Source organism: Hippopotamus amphibius, chromosome 3 (genome assembly GCF_030028045.1).
Source record: "Hippopotamus amphibius kiboko isolate mHipAmp2 chromosome 3, mHipAmp2.hap2, whole genome shotgun sequence".
Lineage (NCBI taxonomy): Eukaryota > Metazoa > Chordata > Mammalia > Artiodactyla > Hippopotamidae > Hippopotamus > Hippopotamus amphibius.
In genome coordinates, this window is record NC_080188.1 from 155,264,637 (window position 1) to 155,283,240 (window position 18,604).

Below are 18,604 nucleotides of genomic sequence, written 5' to 3' on the forward strand. Positions count from 1 at the left end.
TCTCCCCCTTGAGCCTCCCTCCCACCGTCCCTATCCCACCCCTCTAGGTTGTCACAAAGCATCGACTTGAACTCTCTGTGCTATGCAGCAGCTTCCTACTAGCTATCTGTTTACATTTGGTAGTGTGTATACGTGGATGCTAGTCTCTCACTATGTCCTGGCCTCCCCTTCCCCCTCCCCCCTCCCCCGTGCCCTCAAGTCCATTCTCTACATCTGCGTCTCTATTCCTGCCCTGCCACTAGGCTCATCAGTACCATTTGAGATTCAAACTTTTTGATGGCTTGTGCCGTAACAGAGGGACTTTGACAAAATGCCCAAGATTGAGTCACAGGGTTCTTGAGAAAAACCGGACAGGCCTGATATGATGAAAGATGCTCGTTCAGTCCAGCCCTCAAGCTCATGCTTCCTGGATCCCTCCCTCACCCCCTCACCCCACCCCCAATTTTGAGTCGCGTGTGTGGTGCTCTCTGTGAGCCATATCCACGGTCAGACTGACAAATGGGATCCCTCACCCTCTGCTCTTTCACTCCACTGGGCCCCACAAGCCTGGCATTGAGAAATGAGTACGTGATTGCAGCCAGAAGGCCTGGGGTTATGTCCCGGCTCTGGTTCTTAACACCTATATAACTTAAGGCTGGTCATCACTCATCAATCCCCTCACCTAGAAAATGGGCTTGCTGGTAACCCCTGCCTTATGTGGCTGTAAGGATATAAACAATCACCATGTAGGCATTGGTTTTCTATTATTATTTTTACTCTAACAAACTTCATAAAAAACATGATTTTCATGCACATTGTTCTAGTGTGGCATTCAGGCATGTTGCCTTTAGAGTCAAGCTGCAGCCAAGGACCAGTGGCTGACACAGTGCCTGCAGTACTCTCTGTTGACCTATCACATCTTTTCATGTCCTCCCTTTTTCTTTTTCTTTCTTTTTTTAAATTTTACATTGGAATATAGTTGATTTACAATGTTGTGTTAGTTTCAGGTGAACAGCAAAGTGAATCAGTTATGCATATACATATATCCATTCTTTTTCAGATTCTTTTTCCCGTTTAGCTTATTACAGAATATTGAGTAGAGTTCCCTGTGCTATACAGTAGGTCCTTGTTATTTATCTCTTTTATATATATTAGTGTGTATATGTTAATCCCAACCTTCTAATTTATCCCTGCCCCCCATCTTTCCTCTTTGGTAACCATAAGGTTTACATTCTACGTTTGTGTATGTGCTGTCGAAGCGAGCACTACATTCTATGTCTGTGAGTCTGTTTCTGTTTTGTACATAAGTTCATTTGTATCTTTTTTTAGATTCCATGTATAAGTGATGTCATATGATATTTGTCTTTCTCTGACTACTTCACTTAGTATGGTAATCTCTAGGTCCATCCATGTTGCTGCAAATGCAATTATTTCATTCTTTTTTATGGCTGAGTAATATTCCCTTGTATACTTGTACCACATCTTCTTTATCCATTCATCTGTCGATAGACATTTAGGTTGCTGCCATGTCCTGGCTATTTGTAAATAGTGCTGCAATGAACCCTGGTCAGTGTTAGAATAGCTAAAGCACTAATTATGGTTTCAGACCTTATGAAACTCTGATAGTGCGTACTGGCTTGCCTGCCATGCCCCTGAATCACATCCTTGACCCTGGGGGATAAGGAGGTGCCAGGAATCACTTCCCTACTTTGCAGCTGGGGACAGAGAGGCAAAGACTGGGGAAGGAACCTGCCTCATAAACTCCTTCAGAATCAGAAAAGGTGCAGACCTCTCTTCCCTTAAGTCTCTGACTCGATGCTTTCTTTAAGCCTCGTATTCATTCCAGTGACTTTTCTACCAACCTCGTGTAGGCTTTTGCTTCTGGCCTGCAGAAGAGAGACAGGATGCTCACATACACACTGGCTGGGGAGATAGACACTCAACTAAGCTTGGAGCTGTGGTTGTGAATTTGCTTTTCTGTCTCCTGGATCACTTTTCCCTATCTTTCTAGGACTACAACATGAAGGAATCTTCCGGGTGTCGGGGTCCCAGGTGGAAGTGAATGACATCAAAAACGCCTTTGAGAGAGGTGAGGAAACAACCTGAAAGATAAGACCAAATGTTGCCAGCCCTCTGGGATACGAGCTCCACCCTTTCTTCCCTGAGAGGTACCCAGAGGTTAGCAAGTCAGTTTGCCTTCCTCTTCAGCCCAGCACCTTCTCTCTTGTAGACATCCCCCCCACCCCTCCCAGATACGCAGGGGGATGCCAGGGCACATCCCAGTTTCCTCCTTCTCAGCCCCATTCATCCTGTCTCTCTCCTGAGGATGATCTACCCAAACCCAAGAAGTTAACTATGATATCTGGGCAGTTTATGGCTGTATCCGGAACCCTTGGTGGCAGGGCAAATGCGCCTGTTCATCGTAGCCCATTTATTATCTTGTGGGCTATTAAGGTAATGGGCAAGCTTTGGCAATTTCCGTCACTGTAATGGATATATATAGTTTCAATTTGAGGTTGGTCCTATCATTAAATCTAATTACATCAGATATGAAATTTTCCATAGGGAGCTCCAGCAGGATTGTTCTCCTGTAAGTAGGTGTGCTTTGTTGCAGGCCAAGAGGAGCGAGAGCTAGTCAGAGGGGCTGGCCTCCCTGGCCTCATTTCCCTCCCCTAGGGGCTCAGTCCAAGCCTGGTTTCATGATTCTTATGAGAAAGCCAATTGCCATGTCCCATCCCTGGCCCATAGGGAATGTCAGTGAGCTAGTCTGGCATAAGCAAATTTATATTAATGGACTCTTGTGCCCTCCTCTGGCCCCGGGGCCTCTGAGCCTAAGCAGCCTTTGCTTTTTCTAGTCCCTAGTTGCCCTGCTCATGGCCACCATGCTGGGCAGAAAGCTGATGGGCTGCAATGAAGACTTTAATAGGCCACTCCTTCCCCACCACCTCTGCTTTGTCCTATTTGTTTTTACCTCTCTCACTCCCTCTTTCCTTTTGGGGGGATTGCTTTTCTTCAGGAGAGGACCCCCTGGCTGGGGACCAGAATGACCATGACATGGACTCCATAGCCGGCGTCCTGAAGCTTTACTTCCGCGGGCTGGAACACCCTCTCTTCCCCAAGGACATCTTCCACGACCTAATGGCCTGTGTCAGTAAGTATCATCCTGGCTTCAGACTGGCTTCTGGACCAGAGCACCTTATAGCAACAGATAAGAAATTTCCACGGGGTCTTTTTTCTCAGAAGCTTTCCAGTAGTGTTTTCCTTTTTTCCCTTTCTTGGTTGAAGTTTCTCTTCCTTGTTGTCACTCCTTCATCCCCAAGTAAGGGAGAAAAAAGGCTAACTTTTCAGGAAGAGTCTGGACCACAAGTCAGAACTCCTGGCTTTTTTCTTTGTAATTCACTTTAAACTCCTTTGCTTTGCTGGGCTTTATCTTTCTTTGGTAACATACATTTATGTTCATATATAAGACACAGTCCTCTTCAGCTATTAGAAGCTCATATATAAGTGTTTGTGCTTTTCACGATACAAAGGGAGAATACATAATTGTTACAAATATTTCCTGCTTGTTGCTTTAAATATGGCCTGACTTACCTGTGAGATGTGTTAATATGTGTTCTTCTAGGAATAAAAGCCCTCTGCATGTTTACAAGTAGCGATATGATCTTTTCTGAGAGAGGGAGAGTCCCTACTTGATCTTTCGATAAAGCAGGTATCTTAGAGGTTCTCTGCTTCTTACTCTAAAATTTGAAGCTTGAGAAGCTATTCCTGGCCATGTAGTTTAGCTCTTACACTGGAACACCCTCTCATTTGTTGTCCGTGGAAACCTGGATTAATATTAGGTCGTTCTGGAAGCAGACCCCATTGAAATGATGGCCTCAGAGGCTAGAGGAGGCAATGCCCTTGAAATGAAGAAAAGCTTTTCTTCCCAGATCAACCAAGGTCTTCATCCCCCACCCTTGAGTTTCCAGTTCGATTCAGTATCTGCCCTGAGCACTGTCCCTCTCTGTTATTCTGAGAGAGGGGCCCAGAGCACTCAGCAAGCTAGCTCTCTTATTTTACCCACTATTTGTGGGAGTCCTAGTGGAAATGTGTTCTGTGGGTGACTGAATATATGCATCCCTCCTGTCTTCATGTCTTTTTCCAGGTCTGGGCCTAGGTGGAATATCCTAAGTGGACAGGGGTTGCCAGGACCATACAAGATACCTTGGCTGCTCAGTCCTCCCCTTGAGATGTGCTCCTAATCCAGTACCTCCCATTTCTTTTTCACGGAAAGGCTCTCGTAGGAAATGACAATATTGTCATTTCCTACGAGATACACCATGAAAGTGGGGAGGCGGGCTGTGAGGGAGGCACAGACCTAGGGCCATACCTGGAATGAATCTGTCCACAGCACGCGTCAGGAAGGTTCTCTGGTTTTCTTCCCAGATATCACTGCTTGCACAGGGGCCTGCCATTTCTTGCCTCTGGCCACATTGCCTCATCCCTACTGCAGATAAGGGAGCAGGCGAAGATAAGCCAGACTGTCAAGGGAATGAGGTGGTGCACGTGTGGAGCAGGCAAGACAGGACCTGTGCAGCCCTTCCCCCTCCACGCACATAGGCCCTCCAAGGCGGGGTGTCAGCAGTCATAGCAGTTTCTGGTCAGCTCCTTGTCTGTGGTGTTGTCATAAGGGGGTGGTGGATGCTGTGGGGAACATCTCCAACCCCTTCTGTGCCCAAGGAGCATACATCTTAAGTCCTGTCCCAGTGAAAGGTCTGGAGCCCACATGCCCCATCGCAGCAGCCTCGCCCCAAGGAGCCACAGAGACGGAGCTCCTTACACTGGCCCCGTGCTCTGTGGACTTGACCCGGCTGCTCTCCGTATTGCACCTGCTGCTAGTCATGGCCTTCTGAACACTACTGCCTGGGATCTCAGTCACAGTGGAGGGTAACGCATGGCTTTCTTCTTTCAGCAATGGACAACCTGCAGGAGAGAGCTCTGCACATCCGGAAAGTCCTCCTGGTCTTGCCCAAAACCACTCTGATTGTCATGAGATACCTCTTTGCCTTCCTCAATCAGTGAGTAGACTTCCCAGGGAGCAACTGATTGGGCCTTGGCTTCGGCCACTGCAAGTTTACGTAGGGACCTATGTTGCTTCCTCCAGCCCAACAAATACGTATTGAACACCTACTAGGTGCTGGGTACAGTTGTAGGGTATAAGAATACACTGTGAAATAAGAGACAAAAGTCTGGATACCATTTGGCTTATGTTCCAGCAGAGGACACAGACAATAACAGATGCATGAGGCAGTAATAAGTGCTTGGAAGAATAAAGAAGTGAAAGTTAAGGGCTCAGGGGCAGGGGTGAAAGAAGGAGAGCCACTGCAGAGGGGTCATCAGCAAAGGCCTCTTTGGGGAGACGGTGTGCGAACAGCAGCCTAAATAAAAAGAGAGAAGGAGCCAGAGGATGGTCAAGGTCATCAGGCCTCGAAAGTCATGGCAATAAGTTTGGATTTGAAGAAGCCATTGGAAAGTTTTAAGCAGAAGAGTGTTGTGATCTAATTTATATATATATATATATATATATATATATATATATATATATATATAAAACCTGTTTTGTGGAGAAGTTACTGTAAAGTTATGTGGAGAGAAGAGGGAGAGACCTCATCAGTGGTTATTGTGTGGTATTGGCCAGGAGTGGAGGTGGATTTGACCAGAGAGGGAATGGTGGAGGATGGTGGGAGGGGTCAGATTTGGGATGTGTTTGGAACTTAGCTTTGATAGGACCTGCTGATGGTTAGGATGTAGGATGTGATGAAAGAGAAATTCTAAAAAAAAATTTTTTTAATTTATTGGCTGTGTTGGGTCTTCTTTGCTCCCTGTGGGCTTTCTCTCTAGTTGTGGTGAGTGGGGGCTACTCTTCAATACAGTGTGCAGGCTTCTCATTGCAGTGGCTTCTCTTATTGAGGAGCATGGGCTGTAGGGTGCATGGGCTTCAGTAGTTGTGGCTCGTGACTCTAGAGCGCAGGCTCAGTAGTTGTGGCGCACAGGCTTAGTTGCTCCACGGCATGTGAGATCTTCCTGGACCGGGGATCAAACCCATGTCCCCTGCATTGGCAGGTGGATTCTTAACCACTGTGCCATCAGGGAAGTCCCAAATTCTAAATTTTTGACATGAGCAGCAGGGAAGCTGTGATGCCATTTGTGGAATTGGGGAAGACAAGATGTGGGGGAAGGAATCAGGACAAGGTGCTGATGTGGACATGTTAACTTGAGTCCCCGTTAGTCCTCCAGGTGGAGAGTCTAAGTAGGCAGCTGAACATAGGAACTGGATGCTCAGGGAAGAAACCTGGAGCAGAGATACAGTGTGGGGTCATCGTGTACTGATGGTATTTAGCAGTTCAGCCAGGGAGTGAGTGTAGCAAGAAAAGAGGTCTGAGGACCAGAGAGGCCTTGGGCTTGGCCAGCACATTTCTCCCTGTCTAAGAGGTGTGTCCTCACCCAGGGCAGGCATGGGGGTTCCCACAGGGCAGCAAAGACAACGAGCAAGGCCATACTTCTCCCCTTAAGCACCTTTGTCCTTCCACGTTGCTTTCACTGCAGCATCTCTGTCAACAGCCTAGGCCAAAGTCTATCAGTGGGCAACCCGAGGGCCAGCTAAGGCCCACAGATGTGTTCCCTTTAAGTCCACTCTGTCTTGAAAACATTGAAATGTTTAAATATTGGGAGATTTTTTTTTAAAATCTAGATTTCTAGCTTCTCTTGAAAAACAGTCATTAGATCTGGCAGTACTGGATCTGCCTGCCCACGTGGCCGCAGTTCCCTGTGGACCACGGGCTGCTGCCTAGATGAGGCAGTCAGGCACCCCCAGGTCACCACGGTCCCCAGCTCTCCCCAAAATTCCCCAATGCTGAGGCTGAATTCAGTTGCCGTTATCATCTCTCTGGCTTTGCGGCTTTTCATAGAGTGGGGAAACATTTCTCTAGATCCAGGAATCTATTTTTTTTTTTAAAGAGAAAACAAAATGTAAACCAAGGGGCTAGGGTGTTTTGGCTCATATTTCTTTGTGAAAATGAAGAATCTCCCTAGTGGGTTGGTCCCTACTTCAAAGGAATACAAGTTCAGAGGCCATCTCAGGAGCCTCAGCTGCTTGCAGACTAGGGTCAGCCTGACCTTGAGGCATCTGGGTTACAGCCCCCGCCTGAGACCTTTCCGGGGCAACCACACTGTCCTCGAGCCCTGTTGCCGGCTGGCCCTGCAGAGTGACAGAGGGTCCCAGCCCTGCAGCCTGCTGCCTCCACGCGGCTGTGTCTGCACCACTCATTAGCCAAGCCCTGACTCAGCACCACAATTGCCTTTAGACGAGAACCCCTCGTGACTCACACAGGGCTTCACATGCTGCTGGTTTTAGGCAGATGGAAATAGAAACTCTGGTAATGAACCTCAAGCCAGTCGGTCCCCTCAGGCCACCAGGCCTTGTCTCCCTTCATAGACCAATACCTGCCCTCAAAGAGCCTAGTCTGTGAGGAACATGACGGTTGTGGGCAAGCAGGCAGGGGAGCAGGCGGGGCCTGGGGTGACTGTGTGTGTAAGCACAGTGGCCTCATTCTCCCCAGACTTTCCTCCTGCTAAGAGGAGGGGTGGGGGAGTTTGTGGGTGGGGAGAAACAGTAGAGCAAGCACCATAAGAGCTGGAGAGGGTGACCACTATCCAAGGAAACATGGAAAATTCCAGCAATTTAAATGATGACTTTTGTTTCGTTTCACTTTTTTTTCTGGTTAAAAAAAGATTAACTTGCTCATCAAAGTATTTCATTGAAAAGATGCAGCATTAATAACCACAGTGTTTCCTCAAATAATAAATGGAGTGCAGGACACAGGGGATAGAGACCCGTCACCTGCCGGCACGGGAAGGTGACAGATGATAAGTGTGCACTCACCCACAGAGTCAGCAGGTGGCTCCTCATGGAGACTCTGCCTGGGCCCAGACTTTCAGGACCCCTCTCCTTTGTTATTACGTGTCCTGTGGGTATGTGGACGTTATTTCTGGCTGTGGTCTTTTGGGGGTTACACACATCCTCCATCTCAAGGAACGCCCAGAACTGAGATATATCTATGGAACTCCTTACATGGTGCACCAGTGCTGTGTGGACTTGACCTGGTTCCACATATATCCACATAGCTGGTGTTCAGTCCACTGTATGAACCTCGGGTACGTGCCTGTCCAGGCCTTGTTCATTATTAACGTTATCCTTCCTTAGCATCTGCATTGATTATCAATTGCTGTGTCATAAATTACCCTAAAACTTCGCAGCTTCAAACAATAAGCATTTATTGTTATGTTACAGCTTCTGTGGATCAGGAGTCTAGGTCAGCTTAGCTGGGGGCCTCTGGCTCCAGGTTTCATGAGGTTGCCATGAGTGTATTGGGGGCAGGGCTGTAGATTCTTCTGAAGGCTTGACTGGGAGAGGATCCACGTGGTGTTGGCAGGATCCAGGCTCTTGCAGGCTGTTGGACCGAGGACCTTCTTTCCTGGCTGGCTGTTGGCCAGAGGCCTCCATCAGTTCTTCACCACATGAGCCTCACCATAGAGTGCTCATGACGTGGCAGCTGGCTTTGCTCCAAGCAAGTAAGTGAGAGAGCGCCCAAGACAGCAGCCACTCTTTGTAACCTAATCTCAGAAGTGACATCCCGTCACCTCTGCCATACTCCCTTCACTAGAAGTGAGTCACTAAATCTAGCCCCTATGCAAAGAGAGAGAACCACACAGGGCATGAATACCAGTAGGTGGGGACTATGGGGTTCATTTTAGAGGCTGCTGGCCACAGCAGCTGTGCTACCCAGTGGGTTTTCACCCCAAAACAAAGTGCAGGTAGCTCCCCCTCCCTGCAGCTGACTCTCCTGCTTGCCTTTTGAAACCGGGTTTCTTCAGATGTCAAACAATATATAGACTTTTAGTCTCTTGCTAGCGAATCAAACAAGGTCCACACACCAGCAGCCTCAGCATCATTGTTACAAATGCAGAATCTCGGTCCCTCCCCCCACCCCACCCCCAGTAACCTATGAATCAGAATCTGTATTTTGACAAAATCCCCTGATGAGTCACAGGCACATGAAGGTCCGAGAAGCATTGCTGTACATCCTCAAATATTGCTCCATAATCTGAAAGAGGGAATTGCTGATGCTTCTCTCATGGTCAAAGCGCCTCAGCTGCTCTCCAGAAAAGCTGAGTCTTCCTCTAAACTTCACCATCTCACATGCCTCCCAGTTTGGAAAGATTCTGTCTGTGCTGCTCTTCTGACTTTCACAAGGAGTGTTGTAGCTTCTGAATGCAAATGGACACGCAGAATTGTGGCTGGATTGTCCTAGAGACCCAAAGGTGCTCATGTATTTATTCACTTATTTATTTAACATGTGTCTATTAAGCATCTACTGTGTGCCAGGCCCTGTTTTAGTTGCTGGCTATCTAAGGTTGCACCACACAGTCAAGGTCTCTGCCCTCATGGAGCCTGTGTACCACGTGGAACTGGAGGAAGACAGGCAAAACTAATAAGAACACATGTCATATGTCAGAGGATAAGGGCTGTAGAGAGAATTAAAGCAGGTTAGGGGACTGGAGAGTGTGAGGGGTGGGTGTGAGGGTTTGCTCTTTAATATACAGTAGTCAGGGACACTTCACTGAGCAGGTGACAGTGGGCAGTGGTGTAGGAGGAGGACCAAGAGAGAATGGTGTCCCAGAAGCCACATAACGTGTTTCAAGGAGGGTGTGATAACTGAGATAATGCGATGACAGAAAGAGGACTGAGGACCGATTTAGCAGTGTAGATGTCACTGGTGACCTTGCTGGGTGTTGTCTTGGTGAAGGAGGAGGGGCAAAATCCTGATGGTGTCAGTTCAAGCGAGCAGGGAGCTGATGATGGGTAAACAAAATATGGTAGATCCGTACAGTGGGGTCATATTCAGCTAAATGCTACTAAATTGTACACTTTAAAATGGTTAGAATGGTACATTTTCTGTTGCATGTATTTTATCACAATAAAGGGGGAGGGGGATGAGAGTAGGTGTGTAAATCTGCTACGGCTGCCATAACAAAACACCACAGCCTGGGTGGTTTAAACAGCAGAAATTTGTTTTCTCACAGTTCTGAAGTCTGAAGTCCAAGATCAAGGTGCCAGAAGGATTGGTTTCTGGGGAGACGTCTCTCTTTGGCTTGTAGACGACCACCTCGCTATGTCCTCCCAGGGCCTTTCTTCTGTGCACACACTGAGAGAGAGAGAGCTCTGCTCTCTTTTCCTCTTCTTATAAGGACACCAGTCCAGTAGGGTTAGGGCCCCACCCTTATGACCTCATTTAACCTCAGTTATACATATGAATTGAGGGGCAGGGGGAGGAGGCGACGCAATTCAGTCCATGAGGGGTGAAGACGAACCAGAGAATTGGAGACAACTCTCAAAGAATTTTATTATAAAGAGGAGAAGAGAATGGGACAGTATTTCGGTGTGGATATGGGGTTAACAGAGAATTTTGTTTTAAGATGGGTTGTATTGGGACTTGCCTGGTAGCACAGTGGTTAAGAATCCACCTGCCAATGCAGGGGACACAGGTTTGAGCCCTGGGCCGGGAAGATCCCACATGCCGAGGAGCAACAAAGCGCGTGTGCCACAACTACATAGCCTGCGCTCTAGAGCCTGTGAGCCACAACTACTGAAGCCCATGCACCTAGAGCCCGCGCTCCGCAACAAGAGAAGCCACTGCAATGAGAAGCCCGCACACCACAGCGAAGAGTAGCCCCCGCTCGCTGCAACTAGGCAAAGCCCATGTGCAGCAACGAAGACCCAACACAGCCAGTAAAATAATTAATTAATTAAAAAGATGGGCTGTATTACTGCACATTTGCATGCTATCAAGGATGACCCCGTAGAGAAGAGCTGATGTTGGAGGAGAGAAGGAGAGAGCAAGGTAATTGCTGGAGTAATATTCTTGAGGAGGTGAGAGAGGTTGTGATTCCCTGCATAGGGAGGAAGGCAAGTTGATTAATACATGTGGGAGATTGGAGGTTGGGGACAGGTGGCCTTATAGGCAAGGGAAGTGAAGGAATGCCTTTGAAGGACCATCAGGAAGAGACAGCCACAATTACCTTCCACTTCTTATGTCTTAACAAGCCTTTTGGGAAAGTCTGTTAAATCATGGATTTACTGATTCTCAACCCCACGTTTTGCCTGGGGCCGTGGTGGATAATACAGTTTCTCTTCATCCCTTTCAAACCTGAAGTCAACCCCGATGCATAATATCTTACCTATAGTCTTTGGTTGTTGCCACATCAAACCCCTGGGGCCTGTGAAGTTGAAGGTTTTTAAGTGAAGTATCATATATTTAAAGCTTCGTGTTCTCGCTGAGAATTTAAGGGTTTGATTTGGGGATGCAGAGCCCTCAGCTTGTTAGATTACGCCTGTCAGGAGAAGAAGACAGTGGACTCCTGTAAATCAATTACTGCCAAATGTCAGCGGCCCTGCTTTCCATTCCCTGACTGGACTCGAAGGTCCTATGTCAAGAAGCAATCAGGACATTAAAATTACAGAAAATATTTCTTGACCACCACCTGTGTGCCAGGCACAGTGCTAAGAGCTTTGCATATGTTACCTCATTTAATCTTCACAACAGCCATCAAGGGGGCACATAATTGCCCCCATTTTATGATGAAGAAACTAGGAAACTAGAACAAAACGATGGTAAACAGTGGAGTTAGGACTCAAAACCAGGTCTGCTTGACTTTAAAATTCTTGGGATGTTTTGTTTTTCTTTTTAAATGTAATCAGAGATACAAATGTGCATCATTTAAAAGTAAAAAGTCCAGAAAAGCACATGATGAAAAACAAGTTTCCCACACCAATCCTGATTTTCTCATTCCCCTCAAAAAGCCTGTGTTTCTAACCACTACACTGGACCTTTTGAAGATGCTGAAAAGAGGATGAGTTCAGATCAGTTAGGAGAGTTCACTCATGTTATGGACAAAAACTAAAGAAATATAATACAGCTCTTAGAAGAGATGACACGTATAGAAGTCGATACCAAAAAAAATTTTTTTAATGTTTTTTTAAGAGGGAGCTGTTACCAGTGTTATTCATTTTAGATATTTCTTTAAAAATAAGAAGCAGTGTTTGAGGTCTTATGCTATGTACAGGCATCAGAGTCTCCGAGGATTATTAGCACCATTATGTTATATACAAAATTGTGTGCATTTGTTATATGCTTATATATGAATTTCTCTGGAGCAAGAATCCTTAGTTTTTGTCAAATTCTTGAAGGAGCCTGTGTCCCTCAAGTAGTTAAGAACCATGGCTTTACTCCCAAAACTTCGGTGTTCCAGTGGATTGGAAGAGAAAGAAGGATCTTGGTCTGTATTTTAATGGGGGTAAGAAGAGGACCTGGACCCATGAGAAGTGGACCCCAGTCCATGAAGACAGGCCCTCTGCAGCTCTCTCCATTGTAGCCACCTAGGAGTTGAGCAGTCCTTGCCTTAGAAGGCTGGACGAGATTCCTTCCTCATCTCTCACTGGGACCCTTAGGCCTAGAGTTTATTTCCCTTTGGCCACCAGGCTTCCCAGAAACTACTATTTTTCTTCTGTGTTACCAAAACGTTGTCAGATCACACTAAAGAAACAGGGCCTTCCTCCTCCTTGTCCCTCCATAACGCCAGGAACCAGCCAGCCTGAGATGTGCTACGATTCTAGCTTCGTAGCACCTCATGCCTCCATTGTCCCTGCTGAGGTTCCCAAGCTACTTATCTCTCCTGCCTCTCTCTCGTTTTTATTTGACCAAGAAGTCAACCTTGAAACCTCTTCCAGCCTTTTCTGAATCTCTGCTTTCTTTTAACTCAGGAGCCAGAGGAGGCTTATGAAATTAAATCTTTGAAACCTCCTATGAAGCAATCCAGCCACTGAGATCTGTCATCTCATCCATCTCAGGCCTCCCTGCATTTGCCCAGGTCCTAGAGAGCAGTGGTTCTCAGCCATGACCATCATTTGTCACTGTCCCACCTCGTTGTCCCACTCCACATGTTCTGCAGTGACTCTCTGAGGGGACCAGGGGCATATCTGAATCTTCAGTGAAGGAGAGACTCATTGAGTTAGAAAGAGACCAGCTTGGTAATTTGAGTCTGGATGCTGGATACACTAGAAATAAACTCTGCTCAATTCTGAAGAACAGCTACTCAGATGAAGACAGCTGAGCCCCAGGCCTCTGGTTCAGCACTAGGGCTTTGGTATCCTCTCAAGATCTGTCAGAGTCCAGTGCTGATGCCCATGAGGGAGGCAGAACCCCTTAGCAGAGCTCACATCTCTGCAGACTCTTGGGGGTGGGGGTACATCCAGAGCTAGCCCAGCCTTCAGTGTCTGGAGAGACAGATCAGCAAGGACTCATCACTGAAGGGCTTGGGTCTTTAGCCAGAGTTGGAGGTGTGGCTGGAGCAGCTGCTGGCTGGAAAGGGGGAGTTCCTAGAATAAAATACCCAATCATGAAGTCAGACTGTGTCCAGGGCAAGCCTGCGCAGAAGCCGAACTGCATGCTGACCTTTTCCTGAATAAATCCTGAATGTAATAGTGGAGGAGGATATTATGAAAATGACAAACAATTGCGTTAGCTGTTCCAGAAAGAAATTCACGGGCTTGATGGAATACAAAAGCTAATTGGTTGGCTATTTTTTAAAATAAGTCTAGAGCTTAGAATGGAATATCCCTAGTCATTTGATTATTTTGCTATTCAAGAGGGCACATGATGCACAACGCCTTCTGACCGTGTCATTACCAGGGCGGCCCGAGGGGCTCCGTCTGTTCCGTCAGCTTAGTGGGTTTGTCTGTGGGAGCGTATCCAGCTCTTCAGAGTGGCGTGTCCTCAAGGCAGGGTGGATTTGGTGGATACGGTCTAGGGTGGGGATGGGTATTGGTGGGTAGGTAGGATTTGAACAGGGAGCTAGAGAAAGAGGAGGGGTGAGACCTGCAAGGAGGGACCTCCACTTTGCCTTTCCTTGGCTCCTGAATGACTGTCCTGGTGGCCATTCTCTTCTCCCCCCACCAACTTTCTCGAAGCGCTCTGACGCCCAGAAGAGCAGGTGGCCGTTTGTGGTACTTCTGTTCTTGCTCCTGGCTGTGCCTCCTGTGACTGTGTTTTCTGGGCATTCATGCGAGTGCGTTTCAGCCTGCCCCCTTTTCCTTGTCCTCCAGTTTATCACAGTTCAGTGAAGAGAACATGATGGACCCCTACAACCTCGCCACCTGCTTCGGGCCCTCGCTGATGTCAGTGCCTGAGGGCCACGACCAGGTGTCCTGCCAAGCCCACGTGAATGAGCTGATCAAAACCATCATCATCCAGCACGAGAACATCTTCCCAAACCCCAGGGAGCTGGAGGGCCCCGTCTACAGCAGAGGAGGGAGCACGGAGGATTACTGGTAGGGGGCTCAGGGCTGGAGGAGGGGATGTGTCACCAACACGCACTGGCATCGGGGCCAGATGGCCAAGCGAGACCAAGGGAAGGACCCAGATCGTCCCTGCCTTCCGCTCGGAGGCACTTCGAGCTGCCAGGCTCTGGGGTTGCTGTAGGCAGGGCCCCGCCTTGACCCCAACTCGAAGTAAGGGCCGCTTTAAACCGCTTTCTTTTTCACGAGTTCTGAGTGGTGAGGGACCGTTCTGAAAGATAATGACATCAATAACAGGAACATGAATAATCTCCAGGAAAGGAAATTTGATCAGGTCGCATGTAGAACTGCTGTCCATGAGGCAGCAGTGTCTCTCAGGCTCCCACTCAGAGCTGGCTATTGTGAGAAGCACAGTCCTGCATCCCAGGGAATTTCTTTCTTACTGGGAAGAGTTCAGATATGAGGTGTAATTTCCTGCCTGTGAGTTTATAGGATGATAACTTAATAATGATCTCAGAGATCTGTGACAAGAAAGAGGGGTAAGGCCCATTTTCGGCAGGTTAGGCCCAGTGTCCCCCAAAGCTGGTCTGTCTCCCGGAAACAGAGCTGTAAAAGGACTCCCTGGGGCACATCGTTACTAGGCCCTTGCGCTAGACAAACAGCGAATCCCTGTTCCCATTTTACAGATGAAGTCACTGCAGTCTAGAGAGGCCGGGGGCAATCTTTGAGGCCACCCCCGTGGTGGGGATCTCGGCCTTGACTCCTGGACTCTCAGTGCAGGGCACCGCCCACCGCCCCACACTGCCCCCAGCCTGCCCCTTGCAGGGTCATTTTCCCACCAGACACAAAGACAGCTGCCGCTCTCTTTTACTCGCGGACATCCCTTGCCTCCTCCGCTTCCTCCCCCTCCCTTCTTCCCCTAAAGAGTGTTTCAGCCTGGGCTGAAAGCATAAGCCAGCCCAAATTGGATTCCATCTGAATTCAACATCTGGAACCAATTCAGCCAGCCCCATTGCTATGGACTGAGGTAGGGGAGGACAGGGGACGTTGCTTACTTAATTAGAGGCCAGTCGGTCCATGCTTCTCCCTGAGCCCCACAGAAGAAGCCCCCAGCCCAAGGAGTGAGGGAAGTGCTATTCATGTGTCTGTGAACATAAACATACCTCTGACGTCGCTGGGTTCAGTATTCTCCACTGCCCTACAGATCTCAGCATCCGAGGCCGAGCTGGAGAAACCTCGGCTCACCAGCTCGGAGAGAAAGCTTCCAGTGACTGACTGATGGCTGGTGGGCACTGGGGAGGTTGTTTAGGTCTCAGCCTACTGGCTGGTGGGCTCCAGGGAGCTGTCCTTGTGCATGTGACTTGGAGAGTTGGTTTCCCTTGCATGAGTGTTGAAAAGCTGTGGAATAGTGTTCCCGATTCCTCCTTCACCTCCCTTCTCACATATCAAACTGCTGAAGGCTCTGGACCGATTCCAGGACACAGAGCCCCCCTCACAGCCCCACTCCCCCAGTCCCAGACCATTGCAGCAGGGGCCTGGTGGGGGCAGCTCACCGGGCACAGATGGAAGGGCGCCTTCCTCCCAGTTCTGTCCAAGGTCTTCCCCCCCCGCCCCGTTGGTTGTGCGTCTGCCATCTATTAGCAGCCTCTGGGAAAACCGTGAGATTAGTCAGGGGCTGTTACTACCACAGACTGGGTGGAGGGCCGGAAGTACCCCAGGATCCAGAGTAAATGACCTTGGATAGGAGGCACCATCTGACCACTGGATTCACAGCCACACAGAAGGCTCCCAGCCTCTCCATCGGAAGAGAGACAAGTACCAGTGAAGTCAGCTAAGATGGATGAAGGAGAGGAGGGAGGGGTGGCAAAGGGGGAGTCAGAGCCCAAGGATCATGGAGATGGGCCAGGAGACCAGAGCAGCCAGGAAGAGGGAGCACCAGGCCGCTTGGCCTCCCTGCAGCCCCACTGCACCATGCTTACCAACCCTGAAACTGGAACCCGGTTTTCTAAGACCGCCTGCGGTGTGACATGCTGGGCTGCTTCTGAGACCTCAGGTGTTGGCGAGGCTGGGATGTGCGTGTGGAGTGAGAGAAGCACAGCATTTCATGGCTAGAAGGGATCTTATAAAGCATCAACTTGCCTTTCACTTAGAGCAGTGGTTTTCAAAGTGGGGTCCCCGGACCAACAGCACCTGCCTCACATGGGCTGCTTAGGAATGCAAGTGTTCTGACTCCACCCAGACCTAGAGAATCAGAAACTCTGGGGATGGGCGAGGCAGTCTTTTTTTAATAAGGCACCCAGGGCTCCCTGAAGTTTGAGAGCTGCCGCCTTAGTGGATGGCCACAGAAATGAACTCAGATGCCTAGGGAAAAGTGAGCCTTTGCCCTGAGCACCCCTGGGGTCCCCAGGGTTTCCAGAATGACACCAAACTCATTCAGAGTGTTGTTAGACCCAGAAAACAGTAAGGAAGTGTGCCCACATTTTCTGATAAAGAGGAATCCCTGTTGATGTTCACCCATAATGTTCTCTGGGGTCTGGAAAGCCTCCTTGAAACTGACTTGCTTCACACTGGGTGGTTCTAAATTAGTCCCCGGGTCTTTGGGGAACATTCTAGGAGTGAAGGACCCATCCCATGAGGAGGGAGAGGCTGTGGGCTCAAAGGTAGAAACTGAAGCCAGAATGAGGGGTTGAGAGGTAGTGGTGCTTCCATAGAACTGCCTGGAAAGGCTCACTTGTTACTACCTACCACCAGGGGAAGACACTTTAAAAATGAACAGGGTTTTTCTCTACTTTTCAGGAAGTGAGAACTTCCTGGTCCCCTCCCCCTGCATTCTGAAGTCCGGGAGATCAGGAGTAGACATGACTTTCCTAATGACTTCCCTGCCCATGCTCAATTCTCCACCCTGCATAATTTCAGACTCCATGAATTTTGTCAAGAACTTGACCCAGCTCTCATCCCCTGCCCTTTTGCAGTGTCCAGCCCACAGCAGACTTTCTTCCTTTGCTTTTGTTTCCCACTCATTTCTATGACTCACCTCCTACTTTCTCACTAGCACTAAACCACAGAGCAGCCGGGGGCATTAAGCAAAATGAGAAAGATGGAAAGAAAGCATTGCTTATTAATTGCCCCCTCTTATTTCATTGAATCCTCACACAGCTCTGTGAGATGTATAGACCATTATCCTCAATTTATAGATTAGGTAGCTGAGGCTTAAAGAGATTAAGTAATTGCCCAGGGTCACACAGCTACCAAGTGTCAGAGCTGGTTTTTGGATCCAGTTGTATCTGATGCTAAAGCCCAGTGTTTCTCTTCCACCATGCTCCCTCCAGGAACTAATTTACCTAGAGGAGAAGTAGCCCTTGAGGAGCTGAGCTGTTCTATATTTTCAAAAAGATTTCTAAGTTCAAATGGGGTTCCCTTTGTGTTAAGATGTTGTAAGTCCCACATAGTCATGAGTGGTTTTTGTAGCAGGAGCGAGCCTGCAAGTATCCCAGAGCCTTACATTTCATGATAAAGCATCTGTCTGTAGTGTGTGATCAGGATCTAGAAAGCGTAGGATAGATTCCACACTCAAGGAAGCTGTGTGAGAGAAGACAAGAATTTTGTAAGCAAATGCTGCGGTCCTGGTTACTCTTGCTTCTGTTGCAGTGACAGCCCTCACGGAGAGACTACCTCGGCTGAAGACTCAACCCAGGATGTGACCACAGAGCACCACACAAGCGATGATGGTACGAGACCCCGCCTGGAGTCAGTGGGGCTGTGGCGGGGGGCGGGGGGGGGGGGAGGATGCTGAAGCAGAAAGGAGAGAGGGAGAGATTATACATCCTGTGCTCCTGATGACCTTTCCCACCCAGCAGTCCTCTCAAGATGGACAGGGAGCTCTCCTGCCTCCCATCTGCATTCCTTCCCTTTCTTGGAGAGACAGCCCACCTTCTCAAATAGAGTGGTCTCCGTATTAAACCAGAGGTGGAGAGCTAGACCTTAGCCGTTCACCCTTCTCGCCCCAGCTCCCTGCCCCTCGCCCACCTCCCAGCTCCTTGTCTCATCTGGCCGTCTTGCCAGCGTGCTGTCAGTCCCTTGTCACAGGCCAGACTCCTGCCAGGTAGCTAGAGACCAAGGTGAAGGAGAGCTCATTTGAAAAACAGCCCGGGGACTAGAGACGCTGGGTGCCAAGAACCCAGCAGAAGCAAGCCAAAGGGGGGGTGGGAATCAGGACACAGAAACCACATGCTC

At 48.7% G+C, this 18,604-nt stretch overlaps 1 protein-coding gene across 9 annotated transcripts in view; it reads left to right on the forward strand.

Annotated features, from left to right (window-relative positions):
• Positions 1–18,604, forward strand: part of SRGAP2 (SLIT-ROBO Rho GTPase activating protein 2) — a 233,688-nt gene that overhangs the window by 201,898 nt on the left and 13,186 nt on the right. For all 9 annotated transcript variants that reach the window (XM_057727357.1, XM_057727350.1, XM_057727352.1 and 6 more), the window contains 5 exons: positions 1,991–2,068; positions 2,996–3,130; positions 4,931–5,036; positions 14,180–14,404; positions 18,020–18,099. In XM_057727357.1, the coding sequence (XP_057583340.1) occupies positions 1,991–2,068; positions 2,996–3,130; positions 4,931–5,036; positions 14,180–14,404; positions 18,020–18,099 (624 nt within the window). The remainder of the gene's footprint in view (positions 1–1,990; positions 2,069–2,995; positions 3,131–4,930; positions 5,037–14,179; positions 14,405–18,019; positions 18,100–18,604) is intronic.